This window comes from Sinocyclocheilus rhinocerous, unplaced genomic scaffold (assembly GCF_001515625.1).
Source record: "Sinocyclocheilus rhinocerous isolate Xijiao unplaced genomic scaffold, SAMN03320098_v1.1 scaffold1435, whole genome shotgun sequence".
Lineage (NCBI taxonomy): Eukaryota > Metazoa > Chordata > Actinopteri > Cypriniformes > Cyprinidae > Sinocyclocheilus > Sinocyclocheilus rhinocerous.
In genome coordinates, this window is record NW_015644861.1 from 507,016 (window position 1) to 527,782 (window position 20,767).

General features: G+C 35.4%; 1 protein-coding gene across 1 annotated transcript in view; it reads right to left on the reverse strand.

Annotated features, from left to right (window-relative positions):
• LOC107758879 (dystrophin-like) overlaps window positions 1-20,767 on the reverse strand; it is a 111,255-nt gene that overhangs the window by 51,820 nt on the left and 38,668 nt on the right. The window contains exons 23-47 of the mRNA XM_016576710.1: window positions 18,986-19,198; window positions 17,512-17,625; window positions 16,761-16,916; window positions 16,392-16,562; window positions 14,757-14,939; window positions 14,350-14,484; window positions 12,857-13,009; window positions 12,585-12,746; window positions 12,090-12,200; window positions 11,779-11,952; window positions 11,380-11,535; window positions 10,765-10,935; window positions 10,298-10,477; window positions 9,257-9,379; window positions 8,555-8,725; window positions 8,229-8,345; window positions 7,763-7,897; window positions 6,780-6,932; window positions 6,408-6,578; window positions 5,850-5,960; window positions 5,509-5,654; window positions 4,542-4,665; window positions 3,832-4,007; window positions 2,651-2,798; window positions 2,361-2,492 (exon numbers count right to left, since the gene is read on the reverse strand). Of these exons, the coding sequence (XP_016432196.1) occupies window positions 2,361-2,492; window positions 2,651-2,798; window positions 3,832-4,007; window positions 4,542-4,665; window positions 5,509-5,654; window positions 5,850-5,960; window positions 6,408-6,578; window positions 6,780-6,932; window positions 7,763-7,897; window positions 8,229-8,345; window positions 8,555-8,725; window positions 9,257-9,379; window positions 10,298-10,477; window positions 10,765-10,935; window positions 11,380-11,535; window positions 11,779-11,952; window positions 12,090-12,200; window positions 12,585-12,746; window positions 12,857-13,009; window positions 14,350-14,484; window positions 14,757-14,939; window positions 16,392-16,562; window positions 16,761-16,916; window positions 17,512-17,625; window positions 18,986-19,198 (3,786 nt within the window). The remainder of the gene's footprint in view (window positions 1-2,360; window positions 2,493-2,650; window positions 2,799-3,831; window positions 4,008-4,541; window positions 4,666-5,508; window positions 5,655-5,849; window positions 5,961-6,407; window positions 6,579-6,779; window positions 6,933-7,762; window positions 7,898-8,228; window positions 8,346-8,554; window positions 8,726-9,256; window positions 9,380-10,297; window positions 10,478-10,764; window positions 10,936-11,379; window positions 11,536-11,778; window positions 11,953-12,089; window positions 12,201-12,584; window positions 12,747-12,856; window positions 13,010-14,349; window positions 14,485-14,756; window positions 14,940-16,391; window positions 16,563-16,760; window positions 16,917-17,511; window positions 17,626-18,985; window positions 19,199-20,767) is intronic.

Below are 20,767 nucleotides of genomic sequence, written 5' to 3' on the forward strand. Positions count from 1 at the left end.
GATGGGTGGGTAGAGACTCGTGTGTGCGGGATGCGGGAGAATAAGTACTCGCACTAGACAAACTTAATCGTGCCCGAGCGCATTGACCCCCAAATCCCGGTTCTTTTGACTAGTGTGACCACTCTGTGCCGCGCTCAGGCGCGGTTCGTTTAGCCGGCCCTGGCTCGGTTGGAAGAGGTGGGCCACAGCGCGGTTCAGTTGGGCTCGGGCGCGGTGCGCATGTAGTGTCAAAGGCCATCAACTGACAAATGGGAAGCATCACCATTCAAGTCAGCAGAAAGAGCCAAAGCTAGTTTACAGTAGAGGTCTGCGCAGGACTATATTTTTAGTCTCGCTCCCGCAAGGTTATATTCCGCACCCGCTATATATTCACTCTTTGTTCACTCGCTGTCCGCTTATAATAATTTTCTTCCCGACCCGACCGTTCCCGCTAAATTTAGATCTCGTTTACAGAATCTCACATTTAAATTTCCGCTACTAAAAGAAAGATAGGCTGACAAATAAAAGTGTAGTCTGCATGCAGCATGATTGCGTGAACATTTCTGAGCGGCAAAAGCAATAGATCTGTAAAGCAATATATTGTGAGAAGGCCGTATGTCACCGCGTCCCAAACGACTCAGAATAATAAACCACAAAGTTGACAAAACGAAGCACTCCACTGTGCTGAGCGAGAGCGATTCTCTGCTGTCTTCACGAAGTTGTGAGTGCTGCTGCAGTCTTAGGTCCACCCCATATGCTTTCATTGGTTGAGACGCGTGATGACGCTCATCCCAAGCCAGTAACCTACTACTGATCAACATCCCACCCATCCTGTGACCCATGGTTTGTCTGTGTGTGTATTCAGAGCCAGTGAGCAACGGACTTTCATAATAATAAAAAACTGCGTTAACGCGCGATAAAATAAAAAGAAAGAGCTATAGGCTAACAAATAAAAGTGTAGTCTGCACAAAATTGTAGGCTGATATTTTATTCATCTTGTCAAGAGTCTTGAATTTATTGACTTTGACTTGAATTTATATGAATTATCTTATTTTAAGCTCCTTATGTAGCCGAATCTGCTCTGGTTTGAATGGGCCGCCTCCAGTTTCCCCTGTTTTGCTGCCTCCAGCAAGCACTGTAACGTCGGCTGACCCTAGTTACCTGTGGTTGGCCAGGCCGTGCGTCACTCAGAAAACAACAGACCAATAAGAAGAGAGGCTCATGAATATTAATTAGACAGGCCAAAATCGACCTGTTCTCAGCAGAGCTCCTGAAGAAGGAGCTGTATAAATATATTGAGATGGTTTTTGGTACTTATACCGCAAATATATATTCTTAAGGACATCAAAACCTAAAATAAAACTCCAGAAAGGTTTACAGTATGGGACCTTTAAGACACAAAATTTGTTTAATATTTTATGTAACACAGTAGGAAAAAAAAAGGGTCAGAGAAAATAAAAATGTTGTACAAAAATTGTATTTCTTATTTTTATTCGTCTTGTCAGGATACAGTTCGTTTAACGAGTTCGTTAAACGAACAGTTCGTTTAACTAATTTACAACACAATAGGAAAAAGTGTCGCAAAGAGAGAAAAAAAAAAGTAGGTTGTACAAAAATAGCCTATTAGCTTATTTTATTTGTCTTGTCAAAATATGAAAAAAATATAAATTTCACTGTTTTTAACAACATAGCTGTTATAACAATATAGCAAAAAAGAAAATATATATATATATATATAAATTTTTTACGATGTATATATCATATACACTCTTAAACTTTTTTTTTTTTTGAAGTTGCAAACAAAACAAAGATTATTGGAGTAAGTTTTTTAGTCTTTCTACTTCAAATTTCACTTTAATTCAGTGTGTTACTTGCTGTTTTTGTAATTAATTGTGAAATTTACAAGCAATTTCTGAGTGAATGTTTTTTTCAGTGTAGTCACACTTTAAAATGTATTAATTTCACTATATCAACAAAATAGTACAAAAATGATAAAGAATTTATATATCATATTTGTAAAAATGTCTTTATCTTACGCTTAAAAAACAGCACAGTAGCCTGATGATAAGAATCACCAATTTTGAGGAATTAATGAGAATTTGGGGGGAGGGGTATGCTTAATTGGCATAAAAATAATGTGAGAATGCAATAAAAATTTTTATATATATATATATATATATATATATATAGGGGTAAAATGTAACATGCTCTCTTGAGATTCTAATGCTAGCTAATTGTTGTGAGCATCTACGATTACTTCAATCTGACTATTCAATGATAATGTGCTCATTGGCTGTAATCACACCAAGGTCACAAAATCATTGAATTTAATGGGCCAGAAAGATCAAACAGTAGAGAAGGAAAGAAAGGATTTAGATTACCTTGGCCCATCGCATGTTGATAACCTTTAGATGTTTCTCCAGTGGTTTGACTTTATCAGCTGGGAGAGATGAGCCTTTGCTGTTGATCTGATGAAGATTTTGTTTCCTGCTCGGCAGTTCCACCACCCGGGCCTAAGGATTTTCACATACACATATTAATTATCTGCTCGTCTTTGTGATTAATGTTTGGTGATTTGCCTTATGGGAGACCTTGAATGTGAATATGGAGCTAAAAGCTACGTTTTTTTCCCATGAGCTAATGGTATCTCTTTTGAGCAAGTGATTTTTACCTTCACTTTTTCTAATGTTGCACTTAGCTGTTCCTTGTGACCTGCTTCTACAGGAAGTGCAACCACAGCCTCTGCATCATCCAGCCAGGACTGAAACTCCCCCATGTCTTCATTTAACTCGGCAAGAACAATTTTTGCCCCTGCAGACCTAAAACACACAGCAGCCATATTTACAGTGGGTATAGAAAAGAATCACCACCCTTTAAAATAATCACATTTTGTTGCTTTGCAGCATGAAATGAAGACGGACACAGTTTTTGTTTTATCCAGCTGTATTTACTCAGTGCAACTTATAACATCCAAGTGAAAGATATAACACCAACATGTCAGAAAAATATAACTAAAAAAATCACTGATTTGGAAAAATATTCACCCCCTTGTGTCAGTATTTTGTTGAACTTCCTTTTGCTTTAATTACAGCCTTTAGTCTGTTGGGATATGTCTCTACTAACTTTGCACATCTAGACTTTGCAATATTTGCCCACTCTTCTTTGTCAACAGATTTTCCTCAAGAATTTGATGGTATTTTGACCCATCCATTTTTCCTTCTATCCTGACAAGCGCTCCAGTCCCTGCTGCAGAGAAACACCCCCATCACAGGATATTACCACCTCCATGCTTTACTGTAGGAATGCTGTTACTTGGATGGTGAGCTGTATTGGATTTCTGCCAGACATATCGCTTGGTGTTGAGGCCAAATAATTCAATTTTAGTCTCATCTGCCTCAGAATCTTCAAGGTGCGTTTTGGCAAAGCTCAGTCGTGACTGCATGTGGCCCTTCTTGAGTAGTGTATTGTTTCTTGCAACCCTCCCATGCAAGCCACATGTCATTTTTAGGAGGGGGTGATCCTTTTTCCAACTCAGTGATTCGTTTTTTTTTTTCCTGACATGTTGGTGTTATATCTTTCACTTGGATGTTATAAGTTGCACTGAGTAAATACAGCTGGATAAAACAAAAACTGTGTCTGTCTTCATTTGAGGCTGCAAAGCAACAAAATGTGATTATTTTAAAGGGGAGTGTTTTTTTTTCTATACCCAGTGTATGCATTCTTTCAAAATAAGGACAAAAGAGGGCAATTATGTAGGTGTTTGCTGCTCAAATTGAATTATGCTAAGATATTCAAACGTGCGCGGCACTCTAGCAAGCTGTCTGCATTAATATGTCCTGAATTTTTACTAACCGTCTCTTGATCTCAGTGAGCTGGTTGGACACTTTGGCCCAGCGGGAGTTGATAGAGGCAAGCTGCTGTTTAATGTGGTCCCTGTCGTCCTTACTGCACTGTGGAGTCAGATCTGTCCCAAGAGCATTGAGCCCCTTCACTGCTGCTTCCTGTTTCTCCAAACCCCCCTGGAGCTCCTGGGAAAGTAGAATGTCGCAGTATGGATGGTCTGAAACTAATCTAACAATGACACTGCCTACAAAAATCTGGTATCACTTTCTATGAAACCTGTATATAATGATTTATTATTGTTAATTATTTTTTAGGAGTAATCCACCCAAAAATGAGAATTCTGTGATTATTTCTTCAAACTCATATTGTTCCAAACCTGTATGACTTTCTTTAATTCGGTGAAACGTTAAAGAAGATATTTTAAAGATTGTTGGTAACCAAACAGTTTCGGTTTCCATTGATTTCCATGAGATGAACAAAAAATACGATATAAGTCAATGGGAACCGAGACTGTTAAATTACCAACATTCTTCAAAATATTTTCTTTCGTCTTTTTAGGTTTGGACACGAGGGTGAGTAAGAGAGTAAGCAGAATTTTCATTTTCCAGTGGACTATCCCTTAAACAGTAGTCTTAATATATTATACTCAAACCGATTTGTTATATATTACTTTATATTTAAATAATACAATCGTAGCCACAGATTAAATTTATGATTACCTTGAGGTGGTCTCTATTATTTATGGGGTCTTGTTCATACTTCACTATCGTCATCTCAGCATCTGTGAGCCAACTGTCAAGCGTTTTATGCTCCTCACTGAATTTCTTGGATTTTTCAAGGCGTCTGGAAAGCAGCACAAGTAGACAAACAGAACATTGTGAGTCAGAGAGTAAAGAGAGAGAATTTACTGAAAATAAAAATCTATATTTTGATTTAAACTGCAAAATCTATTGAAATAAAAGTTAATTTAAACCTTATTTAGTTATAAAGAACTCAAAAACACTTCTGTGGTTTATTTTGTTAATACTTAACCTAGACTAATTAACAGCTCATTTAGAATGACTCCTCTACTTATGACTAGTATATTGCATAGATATTCTTTATTTTTAAATACTTAATCTGTTAGCAATCAAGTATTTGAAATTATTTAAAATACTTAAATACTTTTTAAATACTTAATCTGTTAGCAAAAGTTTTTTTAACTATCAAATGTTGTTTCCGTTAACTGAAATAAAATAAAATATAAATATAAAAAAAAAACTTAAAAACTCAAATAAAAAATGTTGCCTTTGCAACTAAATGAAATAAGTTGAAGTACTTAAATTACTAAAATTGAAATAAAAGCTTAACATAAATATAAAAAAATAATAATGACAAAAGCACACAACAAAATTACTAAAACTAGAATGAAAACTGAAAATATAAAAATAAAAGGCAATGCAAAATATTAATAAATACTATAATAATATATAAATAATACTAAAATAACACTAGTTAGTAAAGTCAATTTATACATCATATTCTTCTGCATGCACATGCATTTCATCATATTCATGCAAGTACAGTGCATTTAACACAATGTTAGTATAACCTTCAAACACCTCTCATTTAATTACACACTATTTTCCTATTGACTTCTTTGAGTGGCAAGGCACATTTCAACAATGTGATGTTATTCATGCTTACGTGAATCTGTCATGATAGAGCTTTTTAAGGTTTTCCCAGTTGGTTCTGAGCAGCTGGACCAGTAAACTGTCCTCTGGAAGAGAGGCACCCCTGCCCAGAGCCTCCATCACTGGACTCTCCAGTTTATCCAGATTAACTTTAACTTCCTAGATCACATGTAACACAACCGATGAAAGCATTTACATTAGTTTTACTGCTGTTTCGGTGGTGGGAGTATAACAAATTGTGTTCATGTACAGCTCATGAGTAAATCAATAATAGATCGAATAAGCTCATGGATAGAAAAATGCATTGGTTAATAAAAATCATTTGTAGAAATGAGACATGGTTTATGATATAACCTTGAGGCACTTCTCTTGTTGGGAAACGTTGATGAATGCTGTAGACCAGCGCTCAGGAGAGTTCAGCAGAGCTTCGTTTTCAGCGATAAACTGCAGCAAGAACTGCAGCTCCTGAACAGACAAGGATGGAGAACAACTGTGTCTCATTCAATTTGCTCATTTTACTCTGATAAAAAAAACAACAAAAAAAACAGGTTGTTTTTTACAAAAAAAAAAAAAAAAACTTCACACACTTTGAATAAAACTCAATTGTTTTTTAATCCCTCGTTAAATCAATAAACCATGAGATGCTGTGCATTACAGTGATTTCACCACAGGAATTTTTCCCCATTACTTTAATATTTCCATTTTTTAATATAAAATATGCATTTTCAATATTTACTTTCTTTGTTCTACTATTGACTTTAAAATCTTTTTTTTATTATTATTATTTTTTTTATATAGGAGTCAAAACTACAGTGCAAAATTATAAAGGTATGCTGACTTGCTATTGCTTTCACAATAAATTTGTAAAGTCAACATCTATTGACTTGTTTTTACCACTAAAAGCACACTTACACTCTTGTGGCGCACTTGAGTGAAATTAACGTCCAGCTCCGCCCAGCGTTTATTGACCGGGAGGAGGCGGGGCTCCACAAGCTTGGCAGCTCCGCCCTCTGAAAGCACACGGCCCAGTCCACGCAAGTCCTCCAACTTCGGACGCTGCTGTTCAATCTCAGTACCAACTGCCTGATGGAGAACATACATCAATTTTTTTAGTGTACAGTCTTGAAATATTCTTAAGAAGGAAGCAAAGGGACCCAAAAGACACAAGTAAGTCCCTTTATACTGTTAAAAAACATCCCTGGTGGGTTGAAGCAGCTAAAATATAAAAATATAAATAATAATTAAGACTGCTAGTGCACACAGTAAAGAAACTTTCACTCTCACTTTCACTCTCGGCTCCTCGGGGGGATCTGGAAGCTCTGCAAGGTTCTTCTCAATTTTGTCCAGCCACTGCATCATGTCATCTGTTTTCTTACAGAACTGGTACCACTGCGGGGCAAGAGCAAGGGCCTTCTTCTTTCTCAGGGCTCTCAGATTCTATGAACGCAGAATGAAAATATTAAGACTCATTACATACAGTCATATATCAAAAACTATGAATGATAAGTACCTGTATATGATTATATCACTAAGCAAAACATGATTTACCTAAGTTTAACATGACTGGATAATTTTAAATTTGGCTAATAAACTAATTCCATCCCAGACCTTAGTTTTGACCATGTTTCTAACCTACCATAACCGAAGCATGACCTCATTCTTATTCCAGTTTTGACCTGGTCTCTGACCTGAATAATAATACAGGAGTTCAACCTTACACTGACCCGACCAACTGATTTTACTAGTGCAGAGTTTCATTTATATTATTTCATTAATAAATATTTCAAATACATAACTTTAAAATCTGATTGGATGATGATATGGATGTGGTTTCGGGAGTAATAAAGGATTTTGATCCAGGAACATATCCGATATCCTACATAAAATCACACTCAGTAAAGAAAGAATAAATAAATTGTTTTCATAGAATAAATATCTTAAATAAGTCATTGTCAAATTGTTTTAAGTATAAACCTCATTCAATTTTAATAGATTTATGCTTAAAGCAAGAAACATTTTTTTTTTTTAATGTTTGACCAACCTAACAACTAACTGCTTTCGCATTACCGCAAAAAATGACATAGTATGGACAGTTAGATATTTGATGCAGGTGTCCTTGTTTTTTTCTTAAAGAAAACATTCAAATTCAATGACACGTCATGAGCCTAATGCCAAGATCTTGTAAATGCATTCTCATGGCCTTAATTTAAAATAAAATGTGTACTTGAATAAAGTGACTCACGCGAGTCAGCAAGCAAAACAATTACCTTTAGAGTGTCATATTTGTCATGAAGAAGATTGTGTTTCTCATGAACGGCCTCTCTTTTCTCCCCGCTAGGAGCTCTCTTGAGGAGATTTTCTCCTTTTAAGAACAGTTCATTTAGAGCATCCTCATCTATGCCCTGTGAAAGAAAAGGAAGACAAAAATATCAAATTATGTTAGAAATGCTGTCAAATCTATCTATCTATTTATTTATCTGTCTGTCTGTCAGTCTATCTATCCATCCGTCCATTAGACAGTTTGCAGCCATTAAAACCTATGAGCAATGCAATGATGTACTGTGCCAGCATATGTTACCCACGAACCAGACCCATTCCCTGAAACTCATTATGTTTCTTGTCATGAGATCTTTACGATGAAGCTCGGAGGCTGTTTCAGCCTTTTGCTGCCCGTGCGGTTCCAGTGACTAAAATTAATTTTAGCCAAAGAAACAGCTGAGAGTATTTTCTTACCGCATCCTCCAGGAAATCTTCCTCTTTTAGACTTTCACCTAATTTAATCTCCTCGTCCAGCACCTGGAGCCATATATTAGCCTGTCTGTGGTACTCATCTAACTCTTGAGACGAGGCCTGCAAGAAAATATGATAAAATATATAAAAATCCAATTATATACCCCCCCAAAAAAAATCTATTTTCTAAGTGGGATAATAAGACAATGTCTCTGAAGAATTTAAGGATCAACAAAGAAAAGAGAAACCAGACAGCTCACCATGGTTCTATATATGTGTTTTATCTCTATGTATACATTTATCAGTTATACAGCTTTTCATAACAGTACCTGTCCTGTTAAAATCCTCTTTGCGACGATGTCAAAGCGTCGACTGAGCTGTTCTAGCTTTGGTTTCACTTGAGCTTTACAATGTTCCCCTCTGTTCTTTACAAGGTCGTCTGCCAGAACCTGCACTACTTCAACCTTCCCCTTCATCTCCTCCAGCTCCATCCGCAAACCCTGGACATTCAAAGAACACATCAATTGTGTGTGCATTTTGAATATACACCAAAAAATAAATAAAAAATTAAATCAAGGCCTATCCTACAAGGCCTATCTTGTTTCACTCAAAAATGCATTCAAAATTATCCATCATACATGTGTACATGTAAAACTTCTAAAACTTCAAAATACACAAAATTCAAATCTACTGATGTAAATATTTTGGTAGTAAGTTGTAAAAGATATATATTTACTTTGTAAATGATAACAGAAATTATGTTCAATAATACTAAAACACTTTTTGTTTTTTGTCCGTCTGTCTGTTTTGTTCTCCCTAATGGCCTAATCTAGAGTTTTATTTGCTGCAAATTGCTTCCAATTAATGAGCCATCAAAACATTATTGTCATAGAAGTGATGGATAACTGTTTATTTAATTTGATGGAAAAGTATGGCTGCATAAAACAAAATCTAGTCCTCAATAATGGAGAACAGTTGGTTGTCAAGTGGAACAGCTCACTGTGAGTGTGTGATATTGTGCTAGTGAAGACCTTTATAACGTTCTCAACGCAGCCCTGGCTGTCCATCTCGTCCAGCATTTCTTCAGCACGATCCATCCAGGTGTTGATCTGAGAAATGTTCTGCTCAAATGTTTTCATTTGACTCTGGTAATCCTTGATGACAGATGGAGAGTTACGTTTACATTTGGCTTCAGTGGTTAGCACAAGGAAATTTGTTCAGGAACAGGGTTTTGAAATTTCATGTCACATTAAATGAATAGTTCACCCAGAAAATGAACATTCTGTCATTATTTACTCACTGTCGTGTTGTTCCAAATCTGTATGACTTTCTTTCCGTTGCTGAACACAAAAAACAACATTTGAAGATTGTTTTTCATGCCCTTTTCAATAACAGCTATAGTGAAATATAGTGCAAAGTCACATGGACCACTTTCATGATCCTTTTATGATGCTTTTGCAACAAAATTCCATCTTACGACTTCATAAGACTCAGCGTATGAGATGCACTGATCAGTTTAATGACACTCTTATGTCCATTATGAAGCATGGAAAAGTCTCTCTTCAACTGAATGGGAAAAAAGTGAAAAGTGAAATCCTTTTGCATTTCATGATAGAAGGTAAGTCATACAGGTTCAGAATGACATGTGTGGGTTAGAAAACAATGATAGAATTTTCAATTTGGGTGAAATATTTCTTTAATCACTTCATTATACCTTTGAGGCCAAGCCTCATCTTTTGACATATTGTCCCTCAGATTTGTATAAAGTTATTTACAAAGTAGAACAAGAAGAAAATATAGTCAAGGAGATAAAAGATGAGAAAAATGATGGAGGATACAGCAAGTAGTAGAAAAGGTAATAAAGAAGAGCAGGAGATAAATGTGCTTAACAGTTTCATAACATTATTGCCGCCTCCAGAAATCACTGTCTGGATTTTAAGGAACAACCTGGAGATGTGGAATTGAAAGGAAATTAATTTAGCCTTGTAGGGCATATTTAGCATAAGAAATATTTTGCCTAGAATGAAATGACTCAGAAAAGGGTCAGACAGTTGCTCTGAATGGTTGCTCACCAGCAGGAGTTTCAGCCACTGCTCGCTCCGTGACGTCACTGCGATCCAGTTGCAGTTGAGCAGACTGACCTTGTCATCAATAAGGTTCTCCTGGCTACAAAGTAAACCCTTCAGGGTCTTTGCCAACTCCCTCACCAGTTTCAACTGTGGCTTATGACACTCAGTGTCCTCCTGCTTCGCCTGGGTGGGAAAGATTATGTTTTAATAGGTTGTTTTTGAGCTTTTCTTTTCAAAAACGAAGTGACTTTTTTTCTTCAACACACCCACCTTCTTGGAAACAACACAGCACTGATAATAAACGAACAATTCGCTAACAATTCGCCTTTCCACTGAAAGGCATTTTAAGTGTGGAAAAACATGGATAACAGAACTGTCAATTTTTGGAAGAACTAATCTTTTAATGACTAGCAAACTGTTTAAGATATAAACAATGCTGCTGAAATTAAGCCAGCTGAGTATTCATTTACCTTTGCCCAAGACAACTCTGCATCCAAATCGCATGGCATGCCTTCCACTGAAGAGCGGCGCGTCAGTTCCTCATCAGTAGTTGCCAACCATTCTGTCAGACTGTTTACCTCCTTCCTAAACTTCCTTAATAACTTTAAAAGCTTCTCCAGTTCTTGCTTTCCTTCTGCTACCTGCACACAAACAAATGAGACGTTTGGAAAATCAGCCAACAAATGTTCAGCATAAATGGAAACTCCTTCAAAACTATCTCAAAGATAGTTGCTACATAAACAAACAGCATTTATTTGAAACAAAAATCTTTTATAGCATTCTAAATGTTTTTACTGTTATTTTTGATCAATTTAATGCATCCTTGCTGAATAAAAAAATAATAATTCTTAAAAAAAAAAAAAAAATTCTTACTGACCCCAACCTTTTAACGGTAATGTGAATAAACTTCTATAAAAGATACTTTTGTTTTATTTTAACATAATTTCCATACTTTCATTTGTGTAATTTCATGGTTTTGATGATATTACTATTATCCTTAAATGAGAAACAGTAACAATATACAATGAGTATCTGCATTAAACTAGTACTGTACACGTCTTACATTTAGCGTTGTATTCCCTTACCTGTGAACCCAAATTATTGTACGCGAGTTTGAGGGCCGTCAGCCTGTCGTCCAGCTCCTTGGGTTGCTCTGTCTGCTGCTTCTGCACAATCTGTCTTCCCATCTTTATCACCGCCTCCACCTCCGATTTCACTTCACTCAGATTCTTATAGAACTTCTACATGGGGGAAATAGAGAATGTGATTAAACTCAGTGTGATATTGCTACCTGACAAGAACCAAACGGCAATTTATGATAAAACAAAAACTACAATTAAAATGAGAAATTTAACAAAACAAAGAATTGAATTTGAACAAATTTCATACAGTATGAAGTAATCAGTTCAATCTCCACAACTATTCATGCATTGACAAATTAATGTACTCATAAAAAAAAAAGAAGAATAAAAGCTATTACCCACCATGCACTGATCCAACTGTGACTGTACCACCTCCTGCTCCACACTCCGAATACTCAGCACTCCCAGCTTTCCTTTCACCTCCTCTAACACTCGCTCACATTCCCTCAACCGTTGATCAAAGTTAGCCGGCTTTTGGAAAAGCCTGAACTTGCCTTTCACTTGCAATAATTTATCCTAAACAAACACACAGAAAACAGGCATTTGTTAACAGGTATTTGATTACTTGTTTATTATTTGCTTAATGTATTTATACAGGAAGGATCTGTGACTGTGACAAAAAAAAATCAGCTATCGAAAATTATAATTCTTACATATGTTGCATCAATCTCTCCAATCACTTTCTCTGATGCGTCAACCTCGACAGCCTTTTTCTTCATGTCATCGAGAGTCACTTCATGACCATTCAACTCAGTCTGAATTTTCTGTTCAATGAGATAACAATAAGGCAATCATAGTCATCTTTAAATAATAACTAACTAAATAAATAAACAGAATACTAAGGATACTTAATTTATTTAAGTCAAAAGAGTTCACACCCTATGATATGATATTCTGGCCCTTATGGAACCGGAACTATCCGTTTTATAATTTTCCATACAAAATTCATTAAATTAAAGTTCTTTAAAAAGATGTTATGTGTAAATAAATAAATATAAATAAAAATATTAAAAAATTAATAAATAGGAATCGATGACACCATACATAGGACAAACGATTTGGCAGAATGAATAAAGATAATGTAAAGAAAGAATAAAATAAAATAAAATAAATGTTTATTTGGTACATATATGAGATAATATGAATACCTGTGCCTCCTGAGGTATCTGTGCAGCGTCTATGCCATCTGCTATGTAAGCAGTCAAATGTCGGTCAGTGGTGTTCAGAGAGTCTTGAATGAGGCGCAGGGTTTTGTCGTTCTCCTGGGCCCACTGCAAGCTCTTCTCCAGCTGCTGTCGCCTTTGTAAAGCCTTTTATTGACACCAGAAAGCGGAAGATAATCAAAACATGAAAAAAAATCCAATGAATATACTTAAGGTTTCAGCTGCAGCTATACAACCGAGTCATCTTAAGTTCCTACCCTTTGCATTAGTTCATCCCAGCGTGTGTTGTAGTCCTCCACTTTTTTGTGTATGAGCTCATCGAGGACTCTGCCATCCATAAGGGTCTGGGCTAATTCACGGATCTGGTTGCGGTTATACTCAGGATGCTCCCTAATCATGGTGTCTAAAGACTGGAAGGGAATGGGAAACCACTTTAACACCAATGATTTATATGTCATTTGAAAACGTAAAACTTAATAAAAGATGCTTTCCATGGTGATGATGCAAGATTGAATTTTTGGTATGACTATTTTATCATTATCAGTGCATATATTAGCTCATAGAAAAGAAAAATAACAAATGAGATCTATTTAATATCTCAAATTCTCCTAGGCAACCGACTGAGTCTGTTCTGGTAGCTAAAAGTCAAAACAAAATTGTTTAGCTAAAGTCTCCTACTTCTCAGTTTAGTTTCCTGGTCTCCTGAGTAAATCAGTGTATAACTTCTAGAGCAGGGGTTTCTCAAACTTTTTGGTCAGCTGAACCCCTTAGATGTAAAATATTTACTTGAAGTACCCACTAAAAATTAAAAAGTTAATATTTCAACTTTTTATTTAACAGCACATTCTCATGTTCACAGTTCTCTGATGTCAGTTAATGGTCACATCACATGCAAGCAAACAAATACAATACTTAATAATTTTTAGTACATGTCTTTTTAAAAAAAAAATTATGTCCAGGGCTGCACAACTTGGCCAAAAATATATTGCGTTTATTTTGTCATGTATTGTGATTGAAATGTGAACTGTGATATTACATTTAATCTCATATGAAAAGTGTATCTACTGTATGTATCTATATATCTATATACATAAACAATATTGTGATATCAGTTTTATATGATTAATTTTGCAGCCCCATTTATTTATTTAAATTTTCCATTTAAATTTACATTTTTAAGTATTTTCTTTTCAACAACTCGCAAACCGCCTGCAGTTCCCTCACAAACCCGAAACATCTGAGACAAAGTGGAAACTCCAACAAGAATGGCATTTAAGTCGGTGTCCTGCAATATGAAAGAGTAACCTCTAAACAATAAAATGTTCCTCTGGGACAGAATGACTTTCCAAGTCAAACTCTAAAAATGAAAAACCTAAAATGAAAACGGTGTCATCATTTACTCAGGCTAATGTCATACTAAACCTGTCTGCTCTTATTTTTCCAGTGGAACGCAAAAGGAAATGTATTTACACAGCTCTTTTAACGTCAACGGGTCATAGTGACTACAGGCTGTCAAGCTATAAAAAGGACGAATAGAGCATACGATTCAAACATAATATTCCAAGCTTCTAAAACCACATAATATCCTTACGTGAAGACCAGACCAAAAACTACTTCTTTAAAATAACCTATAATTATCCTTCCTTTAAAATAACCTAAAGTTACCTACGTATATATGAATATGCTTCCTCTTTTAGTAAACAGTCTCATTATATCTCTGAAGTTCATCTTAAAGATTTTCAGCACTCACAGTCAAAGCATCTTCTATTTCCTCTGCACCTCCTTGAAGGCTTTCTGTTTCATCAATTTTCTTTTCCAGTAGGTCCATCCAGGCATTCTCCAACTCCAAATAAGACAGCAGCTCACACCAGCATGCCCACACCTCCTACAACAGCCAGCAGAAATGGGCATGTGGTTAGTCAAACATATCACATTGGGCCTGGGTCCTGAGAATTTGATCAAAGGTGAGAAGAACCACATTAGTGGTTTGAACTGAAAGGGCCTGGTGCTAGCAACATCAAAGTCATGGGTTTGATTCCCAGGGAACACACACACACACACACACTCTGATAAAATGTAAACCTGTGGATGAAAGCCAAATTAATCACTATCTGACTCCTGAGCACAACCCCATCACTGGCACAATATCAAGCTCACCTCTAAAGTCTTGCATTTTCCATCGAGCCGGCTGCACAGTCGCTGGTAGTTAGAAGTCAAAACATCCAGTTCTGCCTTCAGGGCATCATGGGCAGCAGGAGGAGCCTTTGAAATGAAATTAGTGACTTTATCTGTCAGTAGCTTCACCTTTGTTTCCTTTTGATGGACTTCCTCTTGAGCCCGCTGAGTGGGAGAGAGGAGAGGAGATTACGTGAGCATTCAGATGTTTTTACCAAGGTTAGTGAACATCAGCATTCTCTTAAGCCTCTGCTTGCAAAGTTAAATTGGTGTCCCTTGACTGTTGTTAAAAGCAATAAAGGCACAAATCCCATGTTCTCTAGTGAGATTAGACGCGCTAGATAAGCTGTTATCGAACATAAAACTAACACAGCATGAAAAGTAGTCAAACAATGTCTGTCTCCCTGTTAACATGTTGATTTTGGCTTGTTCCACCTCAATGGTCCTGTTCTTCTTGGGGTATCCAACAATAAAAATCATATCGTAAATGTCGTATTTTTGACATAATTCAGTCAATTGATATTCAGTTCTTTGTACAAATAAATGTTTTTAGTGAATTTAATTAATTCATAGTTAGTCAGTCCAAAAAACGTGTGTGTAACATGTAGCTGTGTAACACGTTCTATCTATCTATCTATCTATCTATCTATCCATCCATCCATCCATCCATCCATCCATCCATCCATCCATCCATCCATCCATCGGTAGAAAATAACTAAAAACTCAATCACAAAAACATGCATTTCAAACTCTGTGCATATCCCACCCATTTCACTTCCAAAAACGGTATACTACCGTAAAATTTATGTCCAATACATGTAATGTCCAATACAGTTTTTCACCGTATATAGTAGGGGAATTTACCGTTAACCATTTAACAGGTTTTTACTGTAGCATTTTTACAGTCTTTTACCGTTAAATTCACGGTAATTTTTTACAGTGTACAAATTGGTGTCCCTTGACTGTTGTTAAAAGCAATAAAGGCACAAATCCCATGTTCTCTAGTGAGATTAGACGCGCTAGATAAGCTGTTATCGAACATAAAACTAACACAGCATGAAAAGTAGTCAAACAATGTCTGTCTCCCTGTTAACATGTTGATTTTGGCTTGTTCCACCTCAATGGTCCTGTTCTTCTTGGGGTATCCAACAATAAAAATCATATCGTAAATGTCGTATTTTTGACATAATTCAGTCAATTGATATTCAGTTCTTTGTACAAATAAATGTTTTTAGTGAATTTAATTAATTCATAGTTAGTCAGTCCAAAAAACGTGTGTGTAACATGTAGCTGTGTAACACGTTCTATCTATCTATCTATCTATCTATCTATCCATCCATCCATCCATCCATCCATCCATCCATCCATCGGTAGAAAATAACTAAAAACTCTATCACAAAAACAAGCATTTAAAACTCTGTGCATATCCCACATTTTGTTAACAGTGTTTATTTATAAATCATTTTGCCTCTGTACTCTTACCGTATGTCTACAATTGTTTCCGTTTTTCTTTTCCATTTAAGATGTTATACTTAAAAGAGACATCACTGACAACGCCATTAAGTTTTCTAAATGATGCCATTTTCCTCTGAAGAAACAAGTTTAAAAAGAACAAACCTTTAGCTCCTCCACTGCCTTATGAAGCTCCTCAGGTGTTTTGTACTGGAAGTCTCGCTCCAGATACTCTTCCTCCGCCTGAGTGATCCACTCCTGCATTTCCTGCATCTCCTTCCTCAAACTCACCGTCATGTCCAGCCCTCCTTTCAGGGCTGATTTCTTTGCATAAGCCTGAGGATCAACAAAAAACACAGTTCATTTTTGTTTTAATGACTACCTGAAAATGCTCTAATAACATCAAAAAGTTTCACTTAGAAATCGCCTAGGTATGAAAATGGTTTGCGTAGACTTTTGAAGATGACTAAATTCTACCTCACCTCGTAATTAATTAGCATAATGCACCGTAAGCCCAAGTGGCCCGTTAATTACCTGTTTGCAAATGAGCTCCCACTGAGCATTGAGCTCATCAAGCATCTTCTGTATTTTGATGGCAAACGGTGTCTCAGCTTCCCTCTTCAAGGCCAGTCCCACCTCATTGATGCCGTTCAGACTTGGTTGGACGGTGTGGATGTCGTTCACCAGAGCCTGGCCAATCAAAAGAGAATGTTTGAAATAGATGGTCTTGGCCATCCTGAAAACCAGGTCATGCCAATGCATTGACCCAATTCTACTAGATAGAAGCGAAGCTATTGCCATTATTGCAGCTAACTTACCATGGGGCACAAAAAGAATGAGATACCATTTGAAAAATGTAATTTCATGTTAAGCTGCAGTTTTCATGACTAGTAAAATGAAAAATCATTTCCTGCCATTGCCTGAAAAGAGAAGGCAGGGTCATTACTGAGTCAGGTCCCAATGGGTTTACGGCTTATTCAACCACCGCTGTGGCTATATTAGCAGGTCTCCCAACATATTTTTGCAGATTTCATCTTAATGAGAAACAGCTCTTCTTCTTCCAGACCAATGCTTTAATTTAGGCTACACTTTGCTTCTGCATAAAAAGCACTCTATTCTGAATTTAAATTTTTGGGCCATGTTTGTGAAGCACAATGGTAAGTTTCTGGATCACGGTTGTTATTTTAGCACATCTTGCTCTAGATAAGTATAGCATCAAGAGCTCTATTCTAGTTTGGAACACAAACTTAGTTTTTATTGCTAAATAAATAATGACTGTCCTCACCGTGCACTGTTCCAACTGTTTCTCCAAAGCCTCTGCATCTCCCAGAGCTGGCCATTCCTCATTCAGGAAAACATCGACCTCTGCCATCCACTTCTGCAGAGTCTTTGTGTCATTCTACCATTGGATGAAATGATACTTTATCAGAAGATGCAGTCACATTTTCTACTACACAACCCATATGAATTTAAGAAAAGCTTACTAAAAAATACCAGTAACTGTCAAATAAATCTACAAATATTCCTCTATTATTTTGAAAGTAATAAATTACACATATTCCTTATTACTAACCATAGTATATGTGGTATTTTGGTAAACATCTTGTATAGTCATACTGAATAATCATACTGAAGTGAGGCGATCTGATAGTTTTATGCAATTTTGTATTTTTTTTAAATATGTTTTGGCTACCACCAGTTTTTTTTTTTTTCAAGAACAAAACTTTTTCTGGTATGTTTTTTATGATACACAACCTTTTTAAGGTATTTTATTTAACTCCATTAAAGTCATATTCTGGGTTCAAAACAAGTTAAGCTCAATTAACACTAATTGTAGAATAATGTTGATGAAAAAAAGAAGTGAATGAGACCTGTAAGTGGAATCTGCAAACATTAAAATACTCACTGTTTCAAATTTAGCACCACAAGGTATAAACAATATGTGTGTTAGTATGATGTTAGTAAAAAAAAAATTTTTAAGGTATTTTATTTAACTCCATTAAAGTCATATTCTGGGTTCAAAACAAGTTAAGCTCAATTAACACTAATTGTAGAATAATGTTGATGAAAAAAAAGAAGTGAATGAGACCTGTAAGTGGAATCTGCAAACATTAAAATACTCACTGTTTCAAATTTAGCACCACAAGGTATAAACAATATGTGTGTTAGTATGATGTTAGTAAAAAAAAAAACATTTATTAACCTTTCTGTGTAGTTACAGTATAACCAAGTTAAAATACCTTTGAATGACCTTAAAAGTGATGAGGACAACTTTACAGGTCAAATAATACACACGTTTTTAATGTGAAATGTTTTATAAAATTACAAGCTTCATATGTATGCTTTTAAATCCTCCAAAAAAATTTTCTCATTCACTTCCAATGTAAGTGTCTCAACGTAACTTTGATTTCTGCTCTTTTTAAAGAAAACAAGTGACAAGTTATTACATGTTACAAATCCTTGTTGATTGAGCTTAATTCCTATTGAACCAAGAATCATCACCTGAGATAGAAAACAGCAACCTTTAAGCAATTAAACTTCTCTTCTCTGAAGGATGTAGTTCAAAACCTTGTAAGCTTTCTGGGTAGGCAGCTGACTAGTTGTTGAGACACAGCCAACATTTTCATGTGCCTGCATTCAAGCATATTTTTCTTGGAAAGCACCCAGGCGTGTTGTAGGTGAAGTGTGTCTGCTACAGAGAAACTAGAGCCAGTGTAATTTGAGGAAAAGCCTAATCAGCATATTGTTTCAGCACGTGCCTGGAACTGCTGTAATTTGGTCATGTGATCCTGCAGCTTCTGGATGTTCTCCTCCAGCTGCTCAGACACACGCCTCCAGCGCACCATCACGTTGTCCAGCTCGGTCCGGTACTTCTGACAGATCTCTGGTGGCGCTTTCTGGAATACCTGCTCAGCCATTTTATTTAGGTCATCCACATCACCCTGATGCTCCTTCTGTGCTGCTTGAATTGCCTGAAAAATATTTTGGCACTCAGTCAATGTGCATAAAAAAGTAAATGTAACCAAAATATTTATAATAGATTAAGATAAAGCTACAAATATTAACTGATTTAATAATAACAATTCAAATGTTCCTCATGATCTACCATAGTAAATCTGGCCTTTTGGTAAACTTGTTGCATATTAGTAATAAATAACCTATTAAGTGAGACAATTTACTTGAAATCTACTTGAAACCACATCAATTCACTAGAAACTAAAGTAACATTGATTTCTAATGAATTCTATTGATTTCACTGATACTAAATACTACAGCTGATGGTTGAGTGTACAATTGTTTGAATTTTAAAATATTTTCTACATTCCCAATTTAAAGTGCAGTATCACAATTGGAATCTTACACAATTTAATAATGCTTTTAGCCCTATTTAACACATTCACCATTAATGTAAACACATTTTACAGTAATAGTATAATTTTAATTAATGCCATGTCAGCATCTGAGGCTATTTTCATGGCATAAACTCAATTACAAAATACAAATATCCCATAAATACAATAAAAACCAAGCAAACAAACAAACACAGCAAGTAATATTATACAATATTTTTTAAAACACATTTTACAATAAATCAAATAGTTTTAATTAATTTAGCACAATTTTGCAGATTTTACTCAAAAAATCAGAAAATAAATTGCAAATAAAGTCAGTCGATGCTGTCTGAGTCTGGATAAAAGTAAACCATTTGTAGGTGTAAACACTACTATTCAAATATTTGGGGTCGTTAATATTTTTAAATTTTTTATTATGCTTACCAAATATGTATTTATTTGATCAGGAATACAGTAAAACTAATAGTAAAAAAATAATATTGTGAAATATTATTACAATTTAAAATAACCGTTTTCTATTAATATATTTAAAACTGTAATTTACTCCTTTGGTGGCAAAGCTGAATTTTCACAAGCCACCATTCCAGTCTTCAGTGTCACATGATCCTTCAGAAAGTATGCTAATATTGCTGATTTCTTATTATCAATGTTGAAACCTGCTTAAAATTTTTGTGAAAACCTTGATACATTTTTTTTCAAGATTCTTTAATTAATAGAAAGTTCAAAATAACAGCATTGATATGATGTCTTTAGAAATATTATAAATCTCTTCATTGTTACTGTCACTGTTGATCAATTTAATGCAGTACATGCTAAATAAAAGTATTGTTTTCTTTCAAAAAGGAAACCTGTTTGAAAACAATGATTTTATATATACATTATAATATTATATATACATATGTGACCCTGGACCACAAAATCAGTCTTAAGTAGCACGGGTATATTTGTAGCAATAGCCAAAAATACATTGTATGGGTCAAAATTATAGATTTTTCTTTTATGCCAAAAATCATTCGGATATTAAGTAAAGATTATGTTCCATTAAGATATTTTGTCAATTTCCTACCGTATATATATTAAAACTTAATTTTTGATTAGTAATATGCATTGCTAGGATTTCATTTGGACAACTTTAAAGTGCCCCTATTATGCCATTTCCAATATTGCCTTTCATGCAGTGTGTAATGT